This window comes from Pelobates fuscus, chromosome 11, assembly GCF_036172605.1.
Source record: "Pelobates fuscus isolate aPelFus1 chromosome 11, aPelFus1.pri, whole genome shotgun sequence".
Lineage (NCBI taxonomy): Eukaryota > Metazoa > Chordata > Amphibia > Anura > Pelobatidae > Pelobates > Pelobates fuscus.
In genome coordinates, this window is record NC_086327.1 from 26,435,296 (window position 1) to 26,454,555 (window position 19,260).

The following is a 19,260-nucleotide window of genomic DNA, read 5'->3' on the forward strand; positions in this document are numbered from 1 at the left end:
CTTCTACAAGGTAACTCACTTCCCCCCCAGGCACTAAACGCCACAATCACACTTATCCCGAAACCGGGAAAAGACCCATCCCAGTGCGGTAGCTATAGACCGATCTCCTTGATAAACGTAGATCTCAAACTATTTACAAAAATCCTGGCCAACAGGCTTCGCCCCCTACTGCCGGGGATAATACATGCAGACTAATCAGGCTTCGTGCCCGGTAGAGAAGCGAAAAATAACACCACGAAAATGATAAACTTGGTGCACCAGGTCACACGATCGAAGGACCCCAGTCTACTCTTGTCCATAGATGCTGAAAAAGCCTTCGACAGAGTGGACTGGACCTTAATGCTATACACGCTCCAATACCTGGGCTTCGGACCTAATTGGCAAAAATTGATAAATGCAATATATTCAAACCCCACAGCCAACATTAGGGTTAACGGACAACTCTCAGATAGCGTGCCAATATCAAACGGCACGAGGCAGGGGTGCCCCCTCTCCCCCTCCTCTTCATCATTATCCTAGAACCACTCCTTCAGGGAATCCGAGACAACATCAACATTAAAGGCATACAAACGGGAAAACATGATCATAAAATAGCCGCATTTGCGGACGATATGCTTTTCTTAATCTCAAACCCGCTAGACTCACTCCCACACCTAATGGAAGAAATGAATCCTTACAGTAAAATATCCAACTTTAAAGCAAATCTCAATAAATGCGAAATCCTCCCAATACACATGCAGGCACACACCGCAACAACACTGAAACGTGAATTCCAATTTGCGTGGGCCCCACATAATATAAAATACCTAGGAATACACATCACCAGGGATACAGCACACCTATTCGAAAGCAACTTCCCAAACTTACAAAAAACCATTCACTCAGATCTTACAGCCTGGAATAAACCCCAATTTGGATGGTTCTGCAGGCTGAACATCCTAACAATGAATGTCCTGCCCAGGATTTTATATATGCTACAAGTACTTCCCATAACAATACCGAAGGCATGGTTCAGCACATTACGCAAGATATTCACGACCTTCATTTGGTCCCACAAAAGCCCTCGATTAGCGCATACACTACTCACACGACCGAAAGAAGAAGGGGGCCTCGGCCTATCTGATATAGGCAGATACTATAAAGCAGTTCACCTGACTAGACTCTATGATTGGTCATGCACCAACACTACAAAACAATGGGTGACCATCGAAGACACTTTCTTCCGAGCACCCATATACACAATCCCATGGCACAAAACAGGACAAACACTACTGATAAAGGGCCCACATCCCACAATCACACCCACTTTGCGCATTTGGGCGACCCTCAAACCAAACGAACAAATCTCACCCCACCTGTCTTTACCCGATCTCACATAAGCCACACTTTTCAACCGGGGCAGATGGTAAGGCGCTGAAACCCTTCCAAACAAACGCATACCTTGCTGAAAGACTTACTAGAAGAATCTGGAGAACAGCAGGTCAAACCACTACATAACCTTATTGAATCCCCAAATGCGATACAAAAGTTCCAATACAACCAACTAAAGCACTTCATACACTCAGGACCACTAACACAGGGAAATAACCGATCACAAACGGCATTCGAACAACACTGCTCCAACCAGGATCTAAAAACGAAACACATCTCACTAATGTACACTACTATTCAAGCAACACATACCCACAACTTACCAACGTTTACCACTACATGGGAAAGAGAACTACAGATAGAGATACCCAGAAACAAATGGAAACAGATTTTCAGACAAATACACAAAACCTCTAGAAATACGATAGCACAGGAAAGCAACTATAAACGGATAGCCAGATGGCACTATACACCATCGAAGCTTCATCGACTCTTCCCCACAATTGTAGATAGATGCTGGAGATGCCAGCAAACCAACAGTACAACTACACACATATGGTGGACTTGCCTGGAGATCCGCAAATACTGGACGCGAATCTCGGGTGTACTATACAAGATCCTCCAGATAAACATCCTGCTACACCCAGACACATACTTTTTTCTCCTTCCATCCCCAGGAATGCATAAACACGAAAAAACACTTCTGATACATCTCATCACAGCAGCAAACCAACTTATCCCGGTCCTTTGGAAACAGCCCCACACACCCACCACACGAGAATGGATACAAAAGGTAGAGACTATCAGAAACCTGGAAGAGACATGCTACTCCCTAACACATCAATATCACGAGTACACATATATATGGGACCCATGGGTCCAATACCTACGAAACAACCCTAACTGATGACCGAACCACGAAGTTCATAATAATCACAGACTATACAACACATAAGTTCGACCAAAGAAATACAAAAATAAGTGGAGCGCTAAGATACCTGTATAGTTGTAGATATAGTGTATATGGATAATACTGTATTATAGCCTGCAAATAACAAACAACCAAATCATGGTGCAGACAAATATTTTACAAAGGAAAAATAGAGAGCAGTACGCATATAAAATGTAAACTCACAAATATAGAGCCACAGGGTCACCTGGCTCTAGTGATATACGCCTTGGGATCTTTAAAGGGGATCCACTGCCCTCTTCTTGTATCCTCCTGGTGTCTTCAACTCATCCAGCGTGTGAAGTGTCTCTAAAGCCTGAAAAGACTGTGTGTGTAACACCATATCTACAACTATACAGGTATCTTAGTGCTCCACTTATTTTTGTATTTCTTTGTCTATATTTGTGAAGGTTAAGGGAATCCTTTACTTGAGTGTAGAGCCTAATTTCACCTTTCTTGTGGAGTGTGCACTTGTTTTGTTTATATATAAGTTCGACCAAAGCCTATACAGAATGCTGAAATGTACAATATACGGATGAAAAATGTGTTACCATGATATGCTGGTTGATAAGACTACTTTGTCTAAGAAATGTTATTGTATCGTTGATAAAGCTGCAATAAATAAAAAAATAAAATAAAAAATATGTTCAAGGTGCACCATTGTCAGATGTAAGTCCAATCAGACTCACTAAAAGCACTAATGTCTATGGGTGTGAGTCTGTCCGCAACGGGGTATGGGTTTTTGATACCATTTTCTGGGTGCCAGGAGCAGATTATTCACTTTGGCATGGTAGACCGGTCCCCATACTAGTGAGTTTTTAAGCAGATATGCTTACTGGTTACTTGAGTTTATGCTTACTGGTTACTTGAGTTTGCACTTTGTCCTTCGGAAGATATAATGCAGTTCTTAGATGATGTCTCTGGTGATCCAGTTTTAAGTTATTTCAAAATGCTGAGGTATCAAGCGGAGGTTCTTGAGAATTCCAACTCAAAATGACTTAAAATTATTCATCCTGTGGTAACAGAATTAGGATTATTTCCTTCACTATATCTTTGACATTTTGTACTTTCAACAACATGGCCTTGGGACAAAATCCTACATCTATAATATAGGGCTATGATTAAGTGGTTGTAATTGTGAAATGTGTTGGGGCACTGTGCCACTCCTTTCTCCCGCTTTTCTACTTTTTTTTATTCATACTAATATTGAATATTCTCTTACTCTAACTTAATATTGCTTAAGATCTCATTTTTAAATTTTTTTTTACTTGTGAATTGCAAATTTGTTTTAATTTTCCTGTCTTTGCTTCTTTTAAGGTTCCTCACAGACTTCTGACTTTTCAGTTGGTTCCTGGGGTAGATGTATGTGTTCTTTGTGGGCCAAGTCCAACTCTGCAGAAGGTTGAAACAGAGGTAGGTCCCTAGCTAGAGATTACTAAAGTGTACCTATCACAGTACACCTGAGTTTCACTCTTTTAAAAGAAATTTTAACTTCTCACACATTGTTAGCGTTCTTTCCTGACCAGGCTCTGCTTACAGTTTGCCAACCATATCTTTACCTGGAGAGTTTAACATTTTATACACAGACTCTTGTTGATTCAACCGGTTGGAAAGAATAATCAAACTGACAAACAGAGTTTCTGTTCTGCAAGATTGAGTCAACATACACCTATATTTCAAGAATTAATTGACAGGAGACAGAATGAGAATCCTCTTACAGATGGTTCTCCTGCATTCCTCACAGTGTACTGTGGTTGCCGTAGCTACTCCCTAGCCAGCATTTCTTCTGCTTACTAGTATAGTGTTGCAATGGAGTGACTGACATCACTAATTCACATGATGCAATGAAGCCAACCTATTGCCATCATAGGATAGGATTGCTCTATTAGGTAGCATTATCAGGACTGCAGGTGGTTGTTATAATTGTGTTACAGCCACGGTCAGTTGGACTGAAGGTAACTAAAGAGTTTTTTTCATTTAATAGATCATATTTCTCTATGGCAACCTGTATATTCACAGTCCGCTGAAGGGAATTAAGGGGTCCTCTCATTATTCTATAATGAGGTCACATTGTAATGGTGTTAGAATTATTGCATATTTCATGCATTTTACAGCAGGTATACACAGTTTCAGTCTCTCCAGCCTTCATGTACCATGATTTTGATGATGCTTAATGACTTACTACCTGCCCTTTCTTTTTTATGTAGCTGGTGGAAAGGTTCTGGAAACCTGTTTTGGATCCCATTAAGTCATGTTTGAGAGTACAGATGAGAGCTTTCCCGGCCTCCGTGCCCCTGCATCATGGTATTCAGGGGTAAGCACAACACCATTTAGTGGGTATAATCCATAATACATATCAAACATGCAAATGAAATACAACGTTGTACACACTTACTAGCCAGATATCCAGAATAAAAATATAATGCACGTCATTTCTTATCACTGATTGATTGTTTTGATTATTCATGTCAGCAGTTTTGTCTGTGAGCTTTAACCCCTTAAGGACCAAACTTCTGGAATAAAAGGGAATCATGACATGTCACACATGTCATGTGTCCTTAAGGGGTTAAAGAGATTAGTGCAATTTTGCACTAGCTAAAATACTTTGTGTTTGGAGTGTTACATGAATTGTTATTCCTTGCAAGAACGAATGCTTTCTGTGGGATGACCACCAAGGCTTGCAACATTATGTCCCCCCATCCTTGGTAAAAGGTAAGAAGAAGGGAGTCGGAGACATTAGATAGATTTTCACATCTCACCCACCTGCACACATCATAGATCGTATGCACCCTTCACACACAAACAAACACTACAACCCTCACACACACTCCTCACCCACACATTACACCCCTCACACATACAGACTGCCCTCTCACACACACTGCACCCCTCATACACACTGCACCCCTCATACACACTGCACCCCTCATACACACTGCACCCCTCATACACACTGCCCTCTCACACACACTGCCCTCTCACACACTCCACCCCTCACACACGCTGCACCTCTCACACATGCACAGCACCTCTCACGCACACTGCACCCCTAACACACACTGAACTCTCCCTCTCTTACACACACACTGCCCTCTCACACACACTGCCACCCTCACACACACTGCATCTCAGGCACACACACTGCCCACTCACACAAACCACTTGACTACTATCGTGTAGGCCCCCTCGTGCTGCCAAAACAGCTCTGATGCATCAAGACAAGGACTCCACAAAACCTCTAAACAGATCCATTAAGTCCTGTGAAATGTGGCCTCCATGGATCTGATTTTTTTGTTCAAGCACATCCCACAGATGCTCAATAGGTTTGAGATCTGGAGAAATTGGTGATTAAGGCAACATCTTTACTCTGTCATGCTCCTCAAACCATTCCTGAACAATTTTTGCAGTATGACAGAGTGCATTATCCTGCTGAAAGAGGCCACTGCCATCATGGAACACCATTGCTATGAAGGTGTGTATGTGGTCTGCAACAGTCTCTTGGTGGGTGATATGTGTCAAAGTACCATCCATAAGAATGCTAGGACCCAAGGATTCCCAGCAGAACATTGCCCACAGAATAACGTTGCCTCCATCGGCTTGCCTTCCTACCATAGCGTAGACTGCTGCAATCTCTTCCCCAGGTAAACGACGCAAACGCACCCAGCCATCCACCTGATTTAAAAAAAAAAAAAAAGCGTAATATCAAACCAGAAAACATTCTTTCATTGCTCCATGGTCCAGTTTTGACATTCACGTCCCCAGGAACTTTCTGCTGTGGACTACGCAGTCCCATAAACAGCAAACTGCTGTGCACTGTCATATGTTCTGACACCTTTCTATCATTTGCAGCATTACATTTTTCACCAATTTGAGCTACAGTAGCTATTCAGTCTAATTGGACCGGACTGGCTAGCCTACCCTCCCCACTTGGGTGCCCATGACCTTGATGGCAGTTCATAGGTTGCCCTTCCTTGCACCACTTTGTCAGTGAACTGAATGTTCACTTGCTATCTAATATATTCCACCCTTTGGCAGGTGCCATTGTAATAATATAATCAGTGTTATTCACTTCCCCTGTTATTGGTGGTAATGTTGGGGCTTAACGGTGTATATCTTAGGGCAGGGGTGGGAAATCTGCGGCCCTCCAGATGTTTTGGACTACATCTCCAATAAGGCAATAATGCTAGCAAAGCATCAAGGGAGATGTAGTCCAAAACAACTGGAGGGACGCAGATTGCCCACCCCTGTCTTAGGGTAAACCACAGGAGAAAACTTCCTTTAAATGCATTCGTTAATTCAGTAAATACCAGGTGAAACTTTTTGTCTAAACCAACCTATTCCACCCACTGTCTGCATGTAGAATTCTCATTTAAAAAAAGAGTGGACGTTTATACCCCTTTCCTGCTTTACTAGTATGCCTGAACCAACTGGAGAGTATATGGACATTGGTCTTCTTAGTCAGTCAGTGGGGCTTCAGTCAACACAGCCAGCCACTGGGACATTTGGGAAAGTAGGAGCTTGGTCTATATAGCCAACCAGTGGAACATTGGTCTTTACAGATGGCCACTAAGACATCTAAGGCAACTGGGGCATAGATCTTGCTGCTTGGACTGTCTTGACCACATGAAGGCCATTGGCAGTGGCACCAGTGTTAATATAGTTGACTTTTACCTGCTCTCTAAACATAATGAACTCTCTTTCATTGCAGACTATTACTGGTTAACCGGGATTTCAATAAAAGTTTATACACTGTTCAGGCTCACCCAGTGGAAGCTATGCAAGCACCAGGTAATTTTTTTTTTTTTTTCATCAGCCCTCTTTTATTCAAATGGGAATTTTTCCTGTAAATAATTACTCCATTGTTTATGCTTTGAGCTGTTTGGTCTGATCAAGTGATCTTAAATAGAAGTTACAAGGGTACTTTTTATTCTGGTTCGCTTGAAATAAAGGCTATTGTTTAAAAAAGCCACTCCTGTATCTGTCGCAGGTCGTGCATATGAAGCTGTATTTTCATGAAATCTTCCTGTTTTACAGGATTGTTTTTATTTTTTTTGCTGAGAGCTTCATTATAAACATACTATGTAATGTAAAAGTTCACACTCATCTGCTGAGGGTAAAAACAAAACAGTCAGTATGCAGCTGAACATGTTTTCTGTCGCGACACAAACTCCTTATCCAGTACTGTGTACAAAAAGTAATCTAAAGTAATATAATTTCAAGAATCGTTCACTATATGCTCCATAATTCAAAAAGACCCTTTAAGGAAAAGTGTTCCCTATCAAGACACTTGAAATTAATAAAAGCAAAAAAGAAAAACCAAAAAGGGTACTAAATAAAATAAATAGATAAAGGCTGTATATAACCAAACACTAAATAGGTGAATAATAGGAATATTATACAACCTTAGACAACAATGTGACGTATTCTGTAAAATAAATAAAACATATATGGTGTAGTATGTAAGATATAGATATCAAGGTGAGGGTGGTAGAAAACTCACTGGATTGATATGTATTCAGGCATTTCTCCCATATATAGGGTCAGGAAGGTAGATGGATTCTCTTCAGATAAGGTCTGCTTAATGGCTCAGAGTAACAAAAAGAGAAGAAAAATATAGTCCAGATGGTATTAAAATGTAACACATTTATTACACAACAGTGCACTTACAAGATTTAAGATAAAATCGGGCATATCACAACAACCAGCGTGGTACCCAGACTTCAAAGGCTAGCAGGAAGCTCCAGAGTTCCACAAATGGTGTGGGAGATATTCAGTAAAATATACAAATTAAAATACAATGTTGAAATAAAACAAACAAAGAAAGTATTCACATGTTTTATTTCAAAATTGTATTTTAATTTGTATATTTTACTGAATATCTACCAACCCATTTGTGAAACTCTGGAGCGTCTCTTGGCTGCTGCTCCCCTCCACCACTACCAAACCAGGAGAGCCACAATTTGCTTCCCTTAGCTCCCCTGAGTTAAGCCCTGTTCTCTTGTCCCTTATATGAACACATGTTGTTAAAGGTCTATGCATCTTCTGGTATCAGTGCATATGTATTCCATAGATCCCAATTATCCTGATTGGGTAATTAGGACCCTGAGGGTGGTTGCCAGTGACCCAACCCATATAGCTAGAGATGCCCTTTGTGTGTGGGCACAACTGGAAAAAGGGTGGACCTCACCACTGCCAAACTGCCTTGCTTCTTATTCTAGGCATCCATCTGGCAATATATTTTCTGGCTATTTTTTCGTGTATAAGATGCACCCATGGATAAGACGACCCCTATTTTTTAAACCCCAAATTAAGAAATGCATATTTTAAACACCTATAGCACTCAAGTCCAGTTTTGCTGATCAGGATCCCCACCGGTCCCGTTCTCCCTCACACTCCACTAGGCCGCTCCCCGAGATCCGGCTACGTCCAGACACTGATTCCCTGGACCGCTGTCCTGCTGTTGGCGCCAACAATGCCCTCTGCCAGTGTTACCCTATGGGGAATGTCTGGGCAAGGCCTCACCCTGCCGCATCTGTCTGTAGTCCGAGGCCGTGAGGTCTTGGTGTGGTCCAGAGTGATGCGAGGAAGCATGTGGTTGTGCAAGATCTCCCAGACCCGCGCACACAATCGATCAAATTCATGGAGAAGCACCTCCTCTGCTTCAAGTATGTCAGCAGGTTGCAGAAGTGTATAACACAGCATATGCCCGCAGGAACCTGGCAGCAGCAAACCCAAGTCAGCTGAGTGTTCTGTCAGCATGTAGCCAAGTTTTGAGCCCAAATTGCACTGAGTAAGTACTGTAAGTATTTGGATTAATTATTAGATTTTTGAAGGAGCTCCAGCCATATGTGACTAGCTTGGTTGGCTTTTTTAACCCCAGCAGCGACATTCCTTGTATAAGACGACCCCCAATTTTAAACTAACATTTTTTTGAAAAGAATTCATGGAAAATTACAGTATCTGTATATGCAAGTAACAACAGTAAACTCAGTTGTTTATTAAAACGAATGAGTTGTTTATTTAATTATATGTACTGTCATGGTTTGTATATTTGATTTATTTATGCATATTATTTATTTATCTTCACCCACCACAGAACTGAAACTTACTTTGGAACAGAGACGATCAGCTCTGCGCACCTTTTATACTCTTGCCATCTCACGCTATTTCACATCAGATTCCAGCGATGGAAAAACAAGTACGTTTTTATTTTTATTTTAGGGCTCCTCAAAGATCTATGCAGTTGTAATTAAAAGGGAAACAATAATTTCTCTGGAAATTACATCACAGAATAAACTATTTAATATTAATTGTGTTAACCTGTTTTTCATGTGACACTTATTTTCCTTACATACGTATATTAAAATTGCAGCAATTATTATTATTATCTTCACGCTCTATTTTAATCCCAAGAAAGCCTGGGAACATATTCAGAAGTCAAACCATTGTTCTAGCTGTCACAATGTTTCTAATTAAATACCTCATATTTTAGTGGGCTTGTACATGCATATGCAGCTTATCACTGATCCCTAGAGGACACAGGAACATTTATCTTTTTTTATTTTTTTATTTTTTTTATTTGGAGAAAGAATGACACACACACACTAATCAAACTACAGCAAGCATGTCAAACTCAAAGTCTAGCACGGGCCACATAAACAAGGTTTAAGTTTATGTGGGCCGGAAAAAAAAAAACACCTTAAATTTTCATCGAAACGTAGGTTTATTTAGAAAAGTACAGTATATAAAAAAAAAACAGCATCCCCATCTACTAAACCACAGCACCCCCCTCTACTAAATCCCAGTCCCGCCCTCTACTAAACCCCCGTCGGAATGTGGCGTTGCGTGCCTCCATGCACCTCCAGGTACTCCACTGTCCAGTCGCAGCCAATGCAACACTGACAGACACACTCACTCACTGACAGACGCACACACACTCACTGACAGACACACACACACACTCACTGACAGACACACACACACACTCACTGACAGACACACACACTCACAGACAGACACACTCACTGACACAGATACACACTCACTAACAAACAGACACACACACATTTACACACACATCATTTTCTTTATTGCTACCTACCTTTTGGAGCCGATGTGGGGCCTCTTTCCCTGGAGTCCAGTGGTGATCTTCTATCTGCTCCTCACTGAGCTGGCCCTCCTGCCCGGCCGGGTAAGTTTTAGCAAAATAGGTACCTGCAATGTGGGGAAAGCAGTTGCCTACTCTGCTATAACACTAAGCATGTACTCGCGGCTCGCCGGGCCACAAAGATGCCCATTGTGGGCCGCTAGTTTGACATGCTTGAACTACAGCATCAATTTAAAGAGTGCTGTCACATGTCTGGAAATTACATCTGTAATTAAAACCTTAACAAAATCACATAGAATGCTTGTAACCTCTTTTCAAGATTTAGCGGTTAACATCACAATTCAGTTCAGTCCCAGGAAAAAGCACATTGCTTTGTGAGAGAATAGACAGAAACATTTTTTTCCCTATCTCTATGCCTTGTCTGCAGGGCCAGACTGGGAATTCAAAGCAGCCCTGGAAAAAAAATGAATGCCAGCCCCATAAGTTCTTGTGCCACGTAATGTGTATGTGTACACTGGCGTACATATAGCGGTCGCAGGTGTCGCAGCTGTTACCAGGCTCGTCACTCCAGGGGGCCCGGCCACCCTGCAGACCCCTGCGAGTGGGTGCCCGCCATAATCATTTGCGGCCCCAGCCTGCTCGGCAAACCGCATGTTAAGGTGCCCATCGGGTGGCCCATGCTGTCAGGGACACCCGATGGGTATGGATTTTCAGGGGGCCCGGTCAGCGCTGCAGCGTTTTGAGATCATCACACGCTCTGAGAAAGTGACTCCCCGTCACTCATCCCAGCTTTCACTGAGAGCCCGCGCGAGAGGAAGCAGAGGGAGTCAGAGTAGGAAATCTGACTCACATCAACCTGAGCCACCACTGGATCCCAGGGAAAGTCCCCCTCCTGCACTTAAAAGGTAGGAAGCAGGAGGGTGACTTAAATATTATGTGTGTGTTTGTATGTATGTATGTATGTATGTGTGCCTGTCTGTTTGTATGCATGTGTCTTTGTATGTCTTGTGTGTGTCTGTTTGTCTGTGTGTGTGTGTCTGTCTGTTTGTATGTATGTTTGTCGTGTGTGTGTGTCTATGTGTGCGTGTCTGTTTTTATGTATGGATCTTGTGTATGTGTATGTATATGTGTGTGCCTGTCTGTATATATGTGTGTGTCTGTCTGTGTCTCCGTATGTGTGTGTGTGTGTGTCTGTCGGGGGAAGGAGTTAGAGTGGGGCCCCATGGATCAGTTTAGAACCGGGGACCCATGGGTTGTGTGTACGCCACTGTGTGTGTGTGTGTGTGTGTGTGTGTGTGTGCATATATATATATATATATATATATATATATATATATATATATATATATATTACACACATACATATACAGTTCAATCTTGCCCTGCACTCCTGCTTTAATATAATCACTGCTAGAGTGTGGTCAGAGGCGGCTTTCTAATTAGGTGATTTAGGCAGCTGCCTAAAGCCTTGCGCTGCCTGGGGCATCACTGCCACCTAAATCACCTTAGGGCAGACTGTGTCGGGACCCGACACCAGCAGGGGCCCCGGCGGCTTGCTCTGTGTGCCGCCGGTTGTGAGGCCCCTCCAGTCTGCCTGGCCAGAGAGCGCCAATCGCAGACACAGGTCTGCAGCTCTTCAATGTGCAGAGCTGCAGACCATGTGTCTCGCGAGATCTGGCCAATCAGAGAGTTGCGCGGGTTACCACGGCAACGCTCTGACTGGATCTCGCAAAATACATGGTCTGCAGGTCTGTGGAGCTGCAGACCGGATATTATGGCCACCGGACCACCAGGTATTTAATTCCTTACCAGCTCCTCCCTCCCTCCTAACACTATCACCCCCCCTCACTCCACCAATACCCCCATTCCATCAATACCTCCCCTCACTCCATCAATAGCCCCACTCCATCAATACCCACCACCCTCACACTATCAATACTGTAGCGGAGTAGTAGTATTATCCACGGTATCTCCGCTGGTAGACAGGATAGCAGATCCAAAACAGGCAAAATGCAGGTAGCGTAGTTACAATCCCTTCCTCCCAAGAACTAGACAACACATAGCTTGGAGGTCAACTGAGGTTTTTAATTACAGTCACAGTATTTATGTGGTTACAGATATACAGGGTTTCCCAAGTCCTAATGCAGGGTTTGTCCAGTAGGGTACTACATGGGGGACTGGGTTTTACGCATCTTTTACCCAGCATACATTGCTGTACCAAGGAGATACTTATCCCAGCATGCATTGCTAAGGGGAGTATCCCTTGGTACAGAGGAATACAGTTTTTACCTTAAAATCCAAAACTCACATAATATTTCTGTTAAACAGCTTTATAACCTTTTATTACATAGCTGGGACCTGGACGCACAGTTAAGTGAACTTGCGCCCAGATCCCAGCACAATTGACAGAAATGCTCAATTCGTTTAAAAGATTGCCTGAGTTAAGGGAATAAAACTACCGAAAACGGTAAACTCCCGAGCGGCTTGGAAGTCCAGCGGGGCTTGTGTTGTCGAGTAGCCGATTTTAGTTCCAGGCACTCGACGACAAAACCGCGCTGGCTTTTCGCAAACAAAGATGGCCGCCACCTCGTGGTCGGTACACGAATGGCGGCTAACCGCAATTAACACGGATACAATGTAGCGAAGTACCTAATTGGAGACACACGACCGTCTATGGGTGGTCTCCCATTCGGTACTTTGCTTAACTCACGAACAGTGCGGGAATACACTGTTCGTGTAGATGTAGATTTAACATTAGCGGTATTCGTGTGCTTGAAACACACGAATGCCGCATACATAGTAAAATACAGGACATAGCAAGACATTTACATTAGTCAATTTAAATTGTGTCTGAGTGGCTGAATTTGCCACAAATACAGCCACTCCATCAATACCCACACCATCAATACCCACTCCTCCTTTACACCATCATCACCCACCCCTCCTCACTCCATCAATACTCCCCTCCTTCAGCTCACTGACACACAAGATCATTGAAACACACATGCTCACTACACAGACTCACTACAGATAAACACTACATACACACACACTTACTACCAACACTCACTACACACACACACACAGTATTTAAGCCCTACCTGGCACTGAAGTATTCTCTGGGAGGCCACTTTCAGGCCGTTTCCTACAGCAAGGTCCACTGCTTGAGTGCAGGAGGCGGGGCTTACGTTCGTAGGCAAGGCTTCCATGCGGGGTGGAGCTACCATGCTGGGCCGGTATGTGCTAAGGAAGGTGCTGGGAATCTGGTAGGGAGGCTCAGTGCTCCCTCCGGCTGTTAGCAGCCTTAATGCGGCCGCACCAGCCCCCAGCACCTGCCTCCTGAATTCCCTCGGACTGACAGAAGCTGTCACAGTCCGAGGGAAAAATGATTTAGATAAAATATTAGGGCTTCCTGCCAGCCCCAGGTTCCGCGGTCCACCGGGAAAATTCCCGGTATCCCGGTGGGACAGTCCGGCCCTGCTTGTCTGTGCTGATTGCCAGGTGCAAGTGGCGGAGCTTATAACAATATTTGACTGGAAGCTCTTTGCAAAAAGAGCTAAATACAGTGGTGTGGATTTCTAAATCTAATTTTAAGTTTCAAGCATCCATAAACACATAATGTATTTGATAAAGGTCATAAATAGATATAATATTAAAAATACTGGCATATGATAGTGTTTCTTTTTAAATGTAATATTTAATTATAATTAGAAATAGACTCGTCAGAGTTTTATGCATGAAAAATAGACCTAACTCTAAGTATGTCATTATTAAAGTCTATGAGTCCTCCACTGTACACCTTCTTAGTCAGGCAGTACATGTAGGCTTATGACTGCTAATTCTGGGTCGCACCCCTACTCTCCCCAGGCTAGGGAGCTCCCAAGCATGTCGGCTCGAACTGATGTCAAGGATCTCTCACATTACATTGATGTAATTATTATTATTAGTTTTTTAATTAACACACACAACACAAAAGCACTCATCAGCTAAAGTATGCTGACTTACAAGAGCATTATGCTGTGGAGGAGTCAATGGCTCCCTAAACTTCTTCGTGAAAACAGGGAAAAGTATATGTTAAAATACAGGAGACATTAAAAGGGATGGAGACTCCAAGAATATGGAGCCTCTCTATCACTCTTATAGTTCTAACGCTAAAACTTAACCTAAACTTGTTTCGTTATGTATGTTATGTAACTGTTGAAAAACCTGACCGAACAGGCTCGGACAAAAGAAATCTAATATTCCATCACCGTATAACAATTCTCTCTCTATCCTTCTGTATAAATCTGCACTACTGGAATGTTAGAACCTCGGCTTTTGCATAAGCCCATGATCCATTCCTGCGCAATGTATACGTTCCTGTAATTTCTGTCTTTTGAAAATAAAGAATTACAAAAAAAAAAATACAGGAGACATTTTTTTTTATATTGCTGTTCACATAGCTTGTAATAACTTTGTCTAGGAGCCATGAGTAACCTGAGAACATATTTTTTTTTTTCTTATGTTACAATACGAAGAGCATGGTTTCAAATACTCATGTGATGCTTTGCTTATTTAGGGATACCAGATCAGATTTCAAAATCCATAGCTGATCAAGTAAAACAAATATGTGACAGATCCATGAGTATATAATATATATATACATATAATACAGTTGGTAGTTAGCAAGTTAGCCAAGCTCTCTCTCTACATGATTTGATAGGAAACAGAGCCATATTTCATTTCAAGGTTTTAACCACTGTATCAAATGATACGGTAGAGAAAATAATGTGTATGTGGCGCTTATTGCTTTCCTGGTTCACACATATGTCAGCACAATGTTTCAAATTATCATTGAAACCTTGTAACACAACTGGTCTTTACTGCCCTCATGGTGGACGGTTTTTGATATGTAACATATTTGACGGGCATTATCCTGAGTAGTTTTATGCATCTTTCTCACCGATTAAGTTTTCAGAGTAACTACTCATTATATCAGTAGCTTATCATTTCTAAAATATAATTAGCAATAAGTTGGAGGACTCCAGGAACATGTCCTGAAAAGACATAGGCCTTGATCACAATCTGTTATTTAATAATTATGTACATATTAACAGCTGCCAATAAACCTTTAACAATCGTGACACTATAATATAACCTTTCCAATGCTTTAGGGGTAAACAGTGTATCCTTGCAACCTTATTTTATAAAAATGAACATTTCTGGAGAAATTGTCACTTTTATAACACGTCCTTGGTACCATGAATGGTACCTCCTTGGATCCCTTCCTCCTTTGCCTTCAGCACTTATTCAGGGCTGAAGTGAAGCCTTTCATGACGAGATAGGTAGTTTTGAGAAACATTACGGAGCAGCGCAGGGTGACAATTGCTATGCATTTGTCCTGCCTACCAATCTTTTTCTTAAATAAGCATTGGATTGGCTGGGAGATCATTACTAGAGATGATCTCCCAGACATGTAGCAGTGCTGCTGCAGTAAAACCTGCTCACAATCGGATTAGAGTTAGCTCTGTACCTCTAATGAGAGGTGCACTAAAAATAAAAAAGAACCTTCTAATGAAAAAAGTGTTTTCCTGGTGGAGTGTTAGGAATGTTCATGTTTTATAGTACATTCATCCTGTACATTCATACAAGTAATGAACGTAAAATACAAGCAGAACCAAATATAAAATTTAGATGTCACCATTGTTTTTTTTTTGGTTCAATGAGAGCGAATGAAAGTATAAATCTTATCTGTATGAATTAAGGATCCTGTTAATCTCAATCTCTCTCTCTCTCTCTCTCTCTCTATCTCTATCTCTATCTCTATCTCTATCTCTATATATATATATATATATATATATATATATATATATATTTAGAAAGAGAGAGAGATGGCCTTATTTAGAAATAAATAAATTTACATTTATATATAGATATAGATATAGATATAGATAGAGATATAGATAGAGATATAGATAGAGAGAGAGAAATAAAATAGACAGTAACCACACACTTTCACCATAAAGAATAAAAGTAGTCAATTGATGTAAAGAATTATGACTCAAATGTCATATGAGGTGAGAAAGTCTAACCTGTAACGGATCCCCTATACTCCGACTGAGTACATCCTTTGTAAGTCTCCCAAATTTCAAGTGAAACAGTGATTAGAGCCCTTGGTTACCCAAACATCAGCCAAGACTTGATGAAGGGTACAACAGGAATGGATGTCGTTTATTTTGTCACACAAGGTTTTACAGGCACAGACCCCTACATGGGGTCTCCAACACAAAACATGGGGGTTTCACCCCCAAGAAGCTGATAGGGGATGGAGGAGGGACAAAACAGCTGGTTTACACACTGCTAGGACAGGAAAAGGAAGGGGGAGAGGCAAAGACAAGCTATACATTTCAGTCTATAGAGCTGCTGCCCTCCCTCCCTTTTGTTGACCCACAGCTGCATATACAGACACACTCACTGCTCCTTACAAGCACCCAACACAGTGACATCTAAAGACATGTAAAACAGTCACAAAAATGATGCTGCAAGCTTGTGGCCCGTGCCAAACAAATCAGGCCATCCATCACATATCTTCCTCCCCCCCCCCCCCCCCCATAGAAATAGACAGACCTGTGGCCAGACCCACGACGGCCTGCAACAAGTCGGTTGGATCCCCACCTCCCACTGAGTCCACAGTCCTTGGTCACTAGACAAGTGAGTGGGGTACATGTGGGTATGGCACTTAGTGACGGCGGTTCGTCACATAACCAAACTGGAATTTGACCTTAAATTTCAAAATCACCTTGAATTCTCAACAATACTCACTTTAGTAAATAACCATAACAGAGTTAAACCATCACAGGTGTAAGGAGTACAGATCTCTCCCCACTCTGGCAAGGAGTAAATGTTAAAAACAAATGCAAAGAGAGAAAAAGTCTAGCAATCTGTCCTTGATGGATAGTAACAATTGGTGTAATTCGTTGAAGGTTTAATTTTCAGTGCGACTTTAACCACTTGTTTAAAAAAAAAAAAAAAAAAACTCTAAATAAACTTGCTTCTTATTCTTGCTTGTTAAAATGCATTGAGTCAGTAGCTTATGGTTAAGTGCCTACAGTGTTCCTTTAAGCCTATGTCGCTTGGCCAATTCCTTTACATTCTGTGATCTAATTAGGAATGTGAAGAAACATAAAATCACATTGTTGAGCAATCAGCCTGGAGGGACAATTGTCAAAATAGTTTGGATGGTTTTCAAACCGCTACATACCACACAGCCTCAGCGTTAGGGGTTGAAGGTTACAAAAAAATAAGAATTTCTTTTTAAAAAAATCACTGAAATTACCGGACAAAAGCATATCTTTGCTGAGTGTACAGGAAAATGAATGGAATATCGATAGAGTGGATCCTGATATAAAGACAATATATAAATACTTCTATGGATACAAAAAATACCTATATCTGAGTACACTAGTTTTCTAGTTAAGCATCATTTGTAATATTTTACCAAATTCGAAGGTTTGGATTTTTCATGATCTATTTTGGATTTGCATGCGAACTGTGTAAGGATTTGAAAAGATATACAAGGTGGCAAAAAGAGATACAGTTCTAGAATGCAGAATGTTGGCCTCTTACAAACAGACCATGAAATCAAAGAATTTGGATAGCTGTGATCTGTAAATTAAGTGTCAATCCAATCGGAAGTGTCCAACATTCACAATGGTTGGTTCTTGACTCTGAGGGGTATATCCACTTGGACCATGTCTGCCAGTGCACCTGTGATTAATTATTTGCGGTACTTTTTAGATGTTTTTTTTTTAGTGACTACTAATGATGACCTGGCACAACCCTGCCAGAAACATGAGCGGACTTTCAGTATGCCGACTTTTTGGTAAATAAGGCCATGGAATTGACATTGTCTATTTAATATAATATTTCCCAGTGTTGAAGAAAAGCACACAGTAGGGTCATGGAATGTATGTCCCATACCTCGGAAAGGGGAGTATATGAAGAATTATGAGTTGTCACTTGATTTACATGATTCTCTCGGCTCTTAAAATTACAGAATTCTGGAAACTGATTAGTTCTAGGCTTAGCATGAGTTGGTAGATGTTAATTGGCTGTGCATATTTAGCCCAACATGCCTATCAGCTCTTACAGGGGGACATTTTGGCCCAAAGAAAGGTTTTGGAAAATCATATTACCTCCTGGCACTTTATATTTCATAAAGACATTAAGGTACGTTTCAGTGGCTGCTTGGATTCTATACTGAACCCACATGTCATCAGAAGCACACTCAGTGCCATGAAGTAGTAACAGGAAGTTGAATGATTGAGAAGTGTTTCTTAATGAGAGCTGTTTTTGAATAAATAAAAAAACAAAAAACAACAACACACAGGTCATTTAAGTTTACAGATAGCGTAAAGGAACCATTACTGCAGTTTTAGTGGAACTGACTATTTCATGCTTTTGTTTGCAAATTGCTTGCATATTTACCTCTATAAAGGTGTAATGACAATATTATTGCATCACAAAGATGACCTACCTGTGCTCGGTGTCAAATCCATAAACAATTGCATAGTTTACCAAAATTTGAAACAAATGGGGTATTAGGTGACTAATTGAGTATCAAAGCATCTCACGTGCCAAACTCATAATTGAACTATCACTTCACAGGATTTTCAATATTATGTTCATGTATATTTAACATATATTTATATGTGAGGTCTGGAAAATAAAATCGTATACAGAAATCCACACTGCCATATTTACATCTATCCTGGAAGAACTTCCATCTTGGTACCCTGTCAATCATAGTTATAAACTCTGCTCTTTTCCCCTGTCAGTTACACGGAGAGAGCAA

At 41.4% G+C, this 19,260-nt stretch overlaps 1 protein-coding gene across 1 annotated transcript in view; it reads left to right on the forward strand.

Moving 5' to 3' along the window:
• Window positions 1–19,260, forward strand: part of FUZ (fuzzy planar cell polarity protein) — an 86,133-nt gene that overhangs the window by 51,423 nt on the left and 15,450 nt on the right. The window contains exons 7-10 of the mRNA XM_063437016.1: window positions 3,638–3,733; window positions 4,528–4,634; window positions 7,029–7,108; window positions 9,417–9,518. Coding sequence (XP_063293086.1) covers window positions 3,638–3,733; window positions 4,528–4,634; window positions 7,029–7,108; window positions 9,417–9,518 — 385 coding nt within the window. The remainder of the gene's footprint in view (window positions 1–3,637; window positions 3,734–4,527; window positions 4,635–7,028; window positions 7,109–9,416; window positions 9,519–19,260) is intronic.